Source organism: Nilaparvata lugens, chromosome 1, assembly GCF_014356525.2.
Source record: "Nilaparvata lugens isolate BPH chromosome 1, ASM1435652v1, whole genome shotgun sequence".
NCBI classification, from domain to species: domain Eukaryota; kingdom Metazoa; phylum Arthropoda; class Insecta; order Hemiptera; family Delphacidae; genus Nilaparvata; species Nilaparvata lugens.
The window spans coordinates 35,083,160-35,095,185 of record NC_052504.1 but is presented as its reverse complement, the minus strand read 5'-3'; the positions used below and the strand labels follow the sequence as shown (position 1 = coordinate 35,095,185).

At 34.0% G+C, this 12,026-nt stretch overlaps 1 protein-coding gene across 1 annotated transcript; it reads right to left on the bottom strand.

Annotated features, from left to right (window-relative positions):
- Positions 1–583: 583 nt before the first annotated feature.
- Positions 584–7,213, bottom strand: LOC111051609 (synaptojanin-1). Its single transcript, XM_022338149.2, has one exon. The coding sequence runs from the start codon at positions 6,582–6,584 to the stop codon at positions 3,192–3,194; it is 3,393 nt and encodes a 1,130-aa protein (XP_022193841.2). The 5' UTR covers positions 6,585–7,213; the 3' UTR covers positions 584–3,191.
- Positions 7,214–12,026: the final 4,813 nt, after the last annotated feature.

The following is a 12,026-nucleotide window of genomic DNA, read 5'->3' as shown; positions in this document are numbered from 1 at the left end:
TTGGTACCAGCTGTAGATAATGATTATTCAGAAGACCTATACAAATAATTATCATTCCCGTATCATTGAGAAACTGGAAAATGTTGGAAAAAAATGATTCATCTAATGAAAGAGAGTTGTTCATATTGCATTCATTAATTACTGAAGAATGACAGAATAATTTACTTTTTTAATTTAGCTTAGCTTAGGATATTCATCCTAAAATGGAAGATGGAAAGAATATGGAATTCTGTGTGACTCATCGTATATCGCATATTTCCTGGACCATCTATTGACAATCAAAAACTAAGAACGCATTAAATTCATCTTTGAAACACTAATATAACTTATTATTTTTAAATTCAACACTTTTTGATAAATCTATTACTACCAATTGATTGAGAAAAATATGTTTTCGGAATAATAAATGCTGCATGACTAAGCACATAGGAAGTCCGTATTGAGATGTAAATGAAAATATTGATTGTCAGATAAATTTCATGATTCACAAAATAAAGTTAAGTGTAACATGAGATACATTGACTTTTTGGCGGTACGAAGTTCGCCGAGCAAGCTAGTCATAAATATATAAAGACTCAAAAAAATTAACTGCATCAACATTTTATTGAACCAAAATAAACATTGTCGTTACCTATGGATATTTTACATTCAACAAATGCATTATTGTTCTTCCAGTGAATATTACTGATTATAAGGCTTAACTGATAAATCAATTTTATAATCTAAAAATATAATTCTATATTTATGTATTAGATGTATTGCATAAACTTCAACAGTGAATTATTATTAATGTGTCTAAACTCTTTACTCTGTACATTTTTATATATACTATTTTTGGCCCAAGCATTCCAACAATCCCAATATTATTTGTAACATATTGCTCAATATTATTAGTAACACGAATAAATGTTACAACTTACATAGTTTTATGGCTTTCTTATAGGTTTTATTATTGATAAATAATTTTTAATATATTTTTGTACACAATATAATATTATGTTGTACAGTCAATTTGTAATTCTATAACCAGATATAGTATTCTACAATGTATCAATTCAATGATAAATTAATAACATTTTTGGGAATGTTAATGAAAATATCCTAATTAGAAACCATGTTTTCAATTGGAAGAGCGATCAAGATATTCCCAAATTCAAAAATAAATTAGTCTGTGTTCAAACTCTATATCAATTGCAATACATATCATATGCATTTTTTAAACAAAACTTTATCCTGCAAGAAGATTATTTCAAACCCGTGAGAAACATGTTCGATATTCAGAAACATCACTTAATCAATATTGCTATTACATTCATATTTCCATTTCATATTATTATTTCAGTTTCTGTTTTGAAGATGAAAATAAAAATAAAATAGTTAATAGAAACACATTAGCATTCCGTTGTAAAGCTGCGTTTACACCTAAGTTATTAACAAAATGTTATCAACTTTATCCTTATAGATTCTATTAGATTGAACATAACTTATCATACACATGATGAACTTATGTGTTTGTCATGTTCCGTTCAATCTAATAGAATCTATAAGGTGTAAACGCAGCTTTAATGTTTAAACTATAATAAAATTTATTGTAAGTTGATTATGTTTTCATTGATCATTTTAAAATTACAGTAGAGTAATATATCGGATAACTGAATTGTTAATAATGTACTGAGTAATTAATTCATCACTGTAATTCGATGTCAATCAACTTCTTAGTAGGATGTGGATGTATTGCAATGCTCATAGGATTGCTCAGGCCTTTGATATAATTCTAGCCGAATCACTACTTACATAAATATTTCTCTAAACAGTACAATATTGTTTCTAATTGCAAATATATATTAATTAAGCGTAAACCTCTTTAATTAAGCAAAGTTCCCTTAAACTTCCTCATTTTACTTAGAATTTGTTCTTTGCACAAAATGCAAGTGTTATTTAATTGATCCTTTTTGTTACAGTTCTTGAAGAAAGTAGGAATTTATGTTATTAATTTTCTATTACAGAACGGCGAAACTGTTCCTGATTGATAAAGTTCGTTATTAAGCTAACCCATTAAAATTCCAACATTTTCAATGTCAACTTCCAGATTAACATAATTTTCAATACTTCTAATCTTACAACATACAAATGCACACACATCTTTTTAGACTGATATGATATTTTATCATTATTATTGCTCTTTCATTGGAATTAAACGGTAGATAATCTCTATTCCAATTCAATTTGTTAATTGAGGTACCGGTAATATATTAATTAAGTCCAGGCTTCCGTTTGTCTGCCATCAAGGTTTTTATTACAGAAAAATCTATTTTCTATCATACTGTGCATCAAGTTTTGATTTCAGAAATCACGAATTTTAATGCGATTCCATTGAAATACGAGTTTTATTCGAATGTATTATTTCACTTACAAAAGATTATCTTCATATCAATTGATAAATTTAATATGAATTCTCAAAAGATTGATTAGCCTACTCTAGTTGCGGGCCATAATAATTAAAGTTACAACTCATAACTATTATTTGCGTGTACCTATAGTGCTATTCATTCACATTTCTCCATTTTTCAACATTATGGCAGCTAGGTCTACCTATTGTTATAAAGCACTTTCATAGTTTCTTAGAAAAATTCTGCTCTGCTAACTGTGTAATTCAACTTAAATGCACGAATATAATTTGCTCCTAAAATTACAATTTTCACTTCGTCTATTACCAGAGACCATAAAAGCTGTAGTGCTTTATTAGTCTTTTCTCAACACTACTTGCAAGTAGTGCATACCGTAACACAAACTTATTCAAAAATTCATTACCTATTTTTTCTGCTTATTTTTCTACATTGCTTTTGAATTTTAACCTTTAAAAATAACTTCATCTAATTTTTTTATCTAGAATTACTAGCTTGATATCTAAGTAGTTCCTTCCCAATTTTCAATACTATTTATTTGCAAGTTATTTCTCAACATATATCTATAATTTGCTCTGCTGACGTAGAACAAGTTGGATTTCAACCTTTAAAAGTAAATCCCACCTGCCTATATCAATCGGAAGATAATTAACTTAATTGGTTCCAATTACAACTTTGAAAATGAATCAATTTATAATTGTGATTTCTATCGTTGTTACACTTGGTAAGCAAATATCATTAGTATTATAGATTCTAGTTACATTTCGTTTGAAATTTAGTTTTAGTTCACGTTATCTTTCTGTTTGTTGGTTGCGGTGACCGAGGAGGGATGGGAGGCGGTGCAGCGGGTGAGGCCGACGGTTGGTTGCGCTGTGGTAGAGGTGGCAGTGAAGTAGGGGGTGCAGCGGGGGCGGGAGCTGAAGGAGGCGGCGGAGGCGGTGGACCGGAAGGCATAGGAATGTTGTCATCTTCAGCCGCTACCGCTGCTGCCTCCACTTGATCACTTTCTTTGCGTTGCTTTGGACAATCTTCATTGAATGTGAACTGTGACGGCGCACTGGTTTCCTTTTTAGGTGATATTTTCGGTATGCTTATTACGCCGGCCTTTGGTTTGTGTAGATTGGGAAGCGGTGGACGTGTTGGTGTAGCACAAGGACTCCTACAAGGACTGGGCGGAGGTGGTACCTTGGGAGGTTTCTTCAAGTGGTGCTCGTCTGTATCTATTGGAATATTGCTATCATACAACGGCACAGTATTATCCGACCACAACTGTATCTCCTTGTTGTGAAGATCCTTCCAATTCGACGTTCTCAAAGTCATCTGAAGTTGTTTATCTCCCACTTGCAAAAATCCTTTTGCTACAGCTTTCAAAGCATTCCTACTGTCTCTGAACGTCACCCACATTGTCTCCTCTACAAACCTTACCAGAATCACTTCTCCAATCTCTCCCAACTCTTGTAACAAAGGATTTAGAAATTCACTGTCAGATGCAGACTGTTCATCGTCGATATGAATTATGATAGTTGCATCAGGGGGACCCAACTCTTTTATTATCTCGGCGAACGTTTCGTCTCGTTTGGCCTCATCTACGTCATAGATGGCGCAGTCGATGATTGCGATGACTGGTCGATGGTCGCTTTGTTTCAGCTCTGCACGTCCATAGTAGATCAAATTGCCAGCACTCCAATCACGAATTCTCTCTTCACTGAGTGAGTCCATTTGACGTTTCCACAGGACGCGGTCAGTCCAGGCGGGAGCGCGGCATTTCTCACTTGTGTCGTAATCTGTCGAAAATAAATCGTACTTGTAAGTAGGAGCAAACATTACCGGGCCTTCATTGTAGTCTTGAAACACATTCCCCTCATCTTGTTCTTTTTTCAACTGATCATTCTCTAGTACATCATCCAATTCATTCTGCTTTATCAACTCTTTCATCTCATCCTTATCCATGTCAACTCTGTAGTTGAAATCACCGCACCAGAAAATATAATCATGGCAATCCAGATTTCTGCCCATTGGAAATAAAAGCCGTTTGGTTATTTCAGCATAATCAGCGTTTCTCTCAGTTACCTGGGATTGACCTGCGGCAAAATGTGAACATAGGAAGCACACAGATGTACTGTAGTATGTGAATCGAATCGCTACAGCACCCTTATTTCCGGTCGCTCCCCCCAATCCAGTTTTCACCGAATCAACTGCCAAGTCTTTCACGTAAGGAATGTGTTCTGGTCTGATGAATAAATATAAACAAACACCCACTAGTTGTATATAAGTTAGCATTACATACTCATTGTCTCGTGACAATACTTTTTGCAACTCGATGGCCCACGCTTTTGCATTCTCATTGCTGGCTGCCATGATGTTACTTGCATTCAGGTCGACAATTTCCTCAAAGCCAATAGCATAGATGTCAATAGGTTGGCCATTGTTGCAGCTGTCCTCGTCGATGTAGCCCTGAGCTTGTGTGCCATTCAGAGAGGGAGCATCCAACAGCCAATCAGTCAATGATTGGTCTTTGTACACTACACTTCTGAAATGCTTGCCACCGTTAACATTGTATGTACCAACGGAGACTCTCATTTTTGAACTTTTCAAATAGTCGGGCGATTTTAGATACATTTCAAAAAGCACAGTCTTAGGAGCATGCATCATGAAAGAAGGCAAAATGGAGCTGGTTCTGTGAGCGACTTCACTGTGTAATAAATGTCCCATTAATAGAACGTCGAAGGCTTCTTGCTTGCCGCTGTCCAGTAGGTTATTCTGTATGGTTCGTGCTGCCGACCTCGCTCCATCCATTATTTTCGAACCACCCTGAATCGCCCCAGTTCCTGCATAAATTTTGCTGATCTCATTACCATTATTGATCCACATCTGTCGGAACACCTCTTCAAACCGAGAAGTAATCGTTTGCTTCTCTCCAAGATTCATTAACTGCAGTTGTTTTTCTAGAACTTGTATGCCGAAAAACGTCTGAACACAGTTTGTTCTATCAAGGCAGTCGAGACAGTTTGTTCTGAAGGTTCCTTTCTGTTCACTTAACACTTCATCACCTTTGCAATAGAATGTGGAAAACTGATTCAATTTCTTTTCAACTTTTGTTAAGAGTTTACTAAGCGCTTTTGTATTGCCTCCCTTGCATTCTTGGTGGTAATCGAAAATTACATGTGGCACACCTTCACAGCTCTTGGATAACTTATGTTGAGTCTGGAAACACTGACTTAGATTACCTTCACCCTCTTTACTGCCCACAAGGCTCGTTCCCAACAGATTCACCACAACCTGATGGCCGTATCTTTGTTTTAGAATTTTGAAATGTTTTTCGAACGCTGCCGATGACGCCTCTGCACTGCGGGACATTTTCACTTTATGTGAGCCCACCTGAACCCCAGGCTGCTCCCAGAACAGCGGCACTGATCCTCGCACTTGAACATAAGAACTGATTTCATCATCGACGTAGATCACTTGTTCGGTTTCCACAAAGTTGGCAACATGTCCGTCATCGTTGACACCTCTAACTATGAATCGAGTGCCGGCGCGCTCTGAACTCAGTCTGGAAATGATGGCTGCCCTCGCCTGTCGATGGCCCACATACACAGTGCGAATCTCAACACTGCCACACATTACCTTCACTAGCCAATCACCAACATCCACCCCAAAACGAATCAGATGTGTCTGCAGCATTCTATTCCAGAAAAATCGGTTATCTGTAGACGATGTTTTATTTGTTCGTTGGGCGCAAAGTGTGATATCAAGTGCTGGACCATGTGTTGACCAGGAAAAATAAAATGTATTCGAATTCAAAACTTTTCGAACCTCTGACGTTCTCTCCTCATCCTGTGCTTGACCATGCAACGGTGTGAAGTTTGTTTGGGTCACTCGGAAAACCTCAGATTGTCCTATTTTCCCTACCGACACACATCCTGTAATAGTTACTAAAAATAACAATGTCTTATCATCTTCTACATTAAGTTGTAAAACTCCTAAACAAGCGTAAGCATCTAATATTTTTGTGTATTGCTTTATAACAGCTTCAGTTTCTTGTTGAGATAATATAGCGACAGCGTCCGACTCGAATAGAATAGATTCACTCTTGTTTCTGTGGTCCAATAGTATACTGTATGGAGATTCACTCTCTACAACCTTCTTCTCGAACACACGAAAAACTTTTCCCATTGCCATTGTGGTTGGATTGGTATTGTTACACTAGCCCCTTGATAACACGTAAAAGCTTTGAAAATATTTATTTTTCACTCCATATATTATGTGAACTCAACAAATCATAACTGTTCATCATCTAATAAATAGAAGGTTAAATGTAATGTATGGCAATTTTGTTCAATGTTATACACAACACGCTAGCGGTATCGATTATCATTTCACCTAATGGACTTGGTTACCTCAGTCAAATCAATATTTTGGGTAGTAGGTCACCAGAGTATAACAACAAATATCAAAGTCTATTTGAAAAACTGATCAATCCAGAACAATGTTTGTGAACGATTTTCCAACAATTTGTGAACGTATATTTGTTTGATTTTCCATACGAAATGTCATTACCGACGCGAGATATCTATTTGTTTTGACACGGAACTGTTATTAGGCGTGTAGATTGAACTGGTACAATACTCACACACATGATTATCTGTCACTAACGACGCCTCACATACAACAGAAGACTGGTTTTCGCAATCGGTATCCAGCACTGGAAGCACGGTCAATTACAGTATTACTATGAGTAGCAGTAAAATTGAGTGCACATTTTGTTTGTGATGGCTGCTGGCAGCTAGGCAGCATGCGCCTGTCTTTTGGCGTCGACGCCGTGAGGTGGTGATGGGACCACCCACCTACCACCCATTCCCCAGACCCCTCCCCCTCCCCCTCCGTGCAGCTCTATTGATTGCGAGTTTTCATCCGCAAAAACAGCTGATTTCAAGCTGTCACTTCTTCACGATGAATCGTTGCGATGTCTTGTCAGCTATATCCTCATTTTCATAATAGAATTTTCTTTCTTGAAAAAAATTATTATTGTTGCCCTCGGTGACAGTTTTGATGAATTCATGAATAATTCTAGCTGCATAATAAAAAAGATGCCCCTTACATTGTAATTCATCTCTGATAACACGAGGAATAAGTCTTTGCGTTCATTACTCATGAATGATGGCGATTCTTCTTGAAATCATTTAAGATTTGAGATTAGTCCTCATTGATTAAATATCTTATTCCAAGTCTTTTGATAATTAAAATTTTATCTAGATGAATTTTCCTACGTGTTTAGGCGAGACATCTCAAGACAAACCAAAATCAAGGCATTCCCAAGGATTAGTTGTCTATTCATTTTATTGATGAAAGTCTTTGATATTATACTTGAGAGCTTTAGAGAATTTTCAATGCACCAGTGAGTTGAAATCAATAAACTAGACATTCATTAAAAATAATATAGCTGGAATATTAAGATCTGTGGGAGCTTAAATATCACTGTGAAAAAACTATTCCATCTAATCGAATCAATACAACATCGATTTCATCCTGTTTTCTATAAAATATGAATTATGAACACCTCATACCTCTTACCTAACATAACAATATTGATTGTCATTGATTACTTTAATTATTATATTGCAAGCTTTTAAATTACTCCCGTTAGCTTGCTTTGTCAAATTTGAATAATTTCCATCACGCCTCTATCACAAATTTTAATTTTATAAAAACTCATTTATATATTTTTATAGAGCAATATAAAATCATGAAGTACCCTTTTATTTAAAACATTTTAAACTTGTTTGAAGGCATCTCAAAAAAAATCTCAAACTTGTTTGAAATGTTTTTAAGTTTAAAATGTTCTAAATAAAAGGGTAGTTCATGTTTTTTTTAATAATTCCAATAAAGTAGCCTATTTAAAACATTTTAAACTTGTTTGAAGGCATCTCAAAAAAAATCTCAAACTTGTTTGAAATGTTTTTAAGTTTAAAATGTTCTAAATAAAAGGGTAGTTCATGTTTTTTTTAATAATTCCAATAAAGTAGCCTATACAAGTTGAGTGATTTTATAGAGCATTTCACTAATTATGATAATGTGGATATTTTAAATCATAACCTTTCGACAGTGTCCAAATGAATTTTGATAAATACTAAAAAACTCAACTTGTGATAGAGATTAGTAAAAAGTATTTTGAAAGTAGAAATTACACCCTTCTAAAATATATCATTCTTGTCATAATATTGAAGGTAGTGTTGATATGCCTCTGAAATAACTCTGCTGTTGGATAAGTTTAAATATGAAGCGAATAGTCAACAACACCAAGCTCCTGTCAACAAGAGATTAACTCTGTTCAAGATAAGATTCTCAAGTCATCTTACACTACATTTTTCTGCTTATTCAAATTAATATTTTATTTGTTTGTTGTTTAACAATTTTATGGTAATATCGTTAACCTATGAATTTCATATTTGGCCTTACTAGCTGCTCAAAAATTCAATATTATTATTATTTCATAAGCAATGACACAAATAAAATCATTGCTCGGCGGCACACTCATGAAATGTACATACTAAAATTGTAATCTTAACGTTATAGTTATTATTATGGGAAAAAAATTTCCAAGCTCAAATAGGAATTATTTTCAAATGGAAGAAAAACATATTTCTGTAAGAATTATCCGTTGTACCGTGGTCATTATTCCAATCAATATCAAATGAAATAACGTTGAAATTTTGCAATCGGTAATGAGTTTTCAGGCTATAACTCTGTTACATTTTCTTATCACTAAACCTCGTTCTGATAATAACCTTTAATCAAGATTTATAATTCAATTAACTATTTAATTGAGGAAAATGTTTAGATTTTTGTCCTATATGCATCAAATTACCATTACTTGTAGACAGATTCTATTAAAAAACTATCCGTTTTCTTATCTATCATTTTAATTCTAAATTATGATTTATTCGTTTACAATTTTCCTATGGAAACAACAGTTGAAAACCAAATAAGTTTCCTTGACGCAAAACATGCAAATACATTGTATTCCAGAACATAAACTTATAATTAGAAAAAAATCAATTTATGACTTGATACTTTTGTAAGTGAAAAATTAAGAGGAGATGATAGTGATCATGATAGTTATCATAATAGTGATTATGATAACGGTGAGAAGGCAAAGGAAGAATTAGAAGATTAGGATCATCGTGGCACAAATCAATGGAAAACCTTTGAATGTGAGGCAAAGATTTAAAAGTTCAGTAATAAAGGATATAAATAATGACAGTGATTTCAAAATGGATGATTGCTTGGAAGATTTAATTATTTTGGATTTTGATAAATATCGTGTAACCTCTTTATAATTGGAATCGATTGACAACAATGAATTGATTATCCATGAAACTGATAGCTCTTCATAAATCAATGTAAAATATCACCATCACAACATCATTTGTAGTACAGTATATATTTCAAATAACGCAGCTATTTCAGTGTAGGTCCAACTATTTATGAGCCGATGAAATGTTTCAATATTATGGTAATAATTATTAATATCACCCATAACAATTATGAATCTACTATCAATCCGATAAACTGAAAAACTTCAATAAAAATAACAACCAAACTGAAATAATAAATAACTACTAGTTCTTCTAAGCTTGTTTTTCCCCAATTTTCTATATATAGAGCTTTTGGAAGTAGAAAAACCTCTTCTACGAATGTTCTTTATTAGATAATTAAAAATCTTTGATAAAGGTTTGTTTTCAAAGGTCCTCCTCCTTGCTAAAAGTAGAACAATGAATAATTTATTGTTTAGATTTTTTGACCCAATCTATATATATAAAAATGAATGTCTGTGTGTTAGTTTGTTTGTTAGTTCCCTATAGACTCGAAAACTACTTGACAGAACGGCATGAAACTTTAGGATATGTTGTGTGAATATTGGGGATGGTTTCTGACCAGAAATTTTAATAGGGGGGCTAATAATAATTATTTATTAATCCATTTTACAGACCCATGTCTCCGAAATTTTCGGCCGGGTGGCTACCTATGATTTAGCATCTAAAGTTACCAGCTGTATAATAAACACGTCACCCTGTGATAAATTGTGTACTGGTATTAAAACGGTAGTTTGGAATTGAAGTTAGTGTAGTTGATTGGTACCAGCTGTAGATAATCGTTTCTTAGAAGACCTATAGAAATAATTATTATCACTCTCCTATCATTGAGAAACTAGAAAATGTTGGAAAAAATTATTCATCTCATGAAATAGAGTTATTCATATTGCATTTATTAATTACGGTACTGAAGAATGACAGACTAAATAATTTTTTTTCGGATTTAGCTTAGCTTATATTCATCCTAAAATGGGAGATGGAAAGAATATGGTATTCTGTTTAATTCATCGTACATTGCATATTTCCTGGACTATCTATTCACAATCAACACAACTATGAGAACATTGAATTCATCTTTAAAACACTTATTCAATCCCTTGTTGGTTATTCATCTTGTTTTCACTATTATTATAACTATTGTATTTTAATATAACTTTAAAAAGAAAAAACACTCACATTCTTTGGTGTGACGACGACCGTTTCGTGCTGGTATTGCACATTCTTGCAATACCGTGCAATTCGTGCACATTCTTGCAATTCGTGCACATTCTTGCAATACCGTGCAATTCGTGTACAGAATGTGCAATACCAGAGAAACTAAAAAATGTCACAGGGGGTAGGGGTGGGGACTTTTGATATGTTTACCTCCTCACTACCCCAAACAGGACTGCAGGGTCAAAAATTGTCTTCCAAACTTTTCCCTCTATAACACTTCGTTGACTGGGCTATAGCCTTTTATTTATAAAATGATATTCTAATAAATAAGTGACTCTGAAAACTTCAAGTATCTCATGTCAATTGATATATTGATACCAAACACAATATTACTTCTACCATACTGGAAGATTATAATATAATGTAAACAGGTCAAAAACTGTTGAAGCGTATTGTTTTCATTATTCGAAAGCAATCACTCCTATTAATGTTAGGAAAATGAATGCAATCGTATTAAGGTTGCACTTGATACCACAAGTTATGAGGTCTAACTCCTCAAAAGCTGTAATAAATATGATAATACAAGAGAATTTTTATTCGAAGTTTATTCACAGAAGCTGATTCTAATGATGAATGGATTAATTCTTGAAAGGTAAGTTGGAATTATTGAAACTCCTCAGGCATGATTAGCTAAGGAAAATGTATTTAAATACCAATAATTGGAATTTAACTTTTCAATTAGATTTGATACTTTAAGAGCGAGACCATATTAGGCGTTTAAAGACGAGTCGGCAGGGCAGGCATCTCTCCGATTTGCTAATTATCTGACTCCCGAACCCAATCAGCTAATCGGAAGGAAAGCTTCCTGTCCTGCCAACTGGTCTGAAAAACGCCCAATTTGTCTCGCCATGATACAGAAATGCTAACCCTGAAAATGCATTTCTAATTATTACACCAATCTATTGAATAATCAATAGACTATAAATTTCTTGAAATTCGAATTCCATCCACTCCTTCGTAGGCCTACTGTAACCTCACTAATAAATTAATATTAATTCATAATTAGAAACTAAACATTTTATATTGGTCTTCA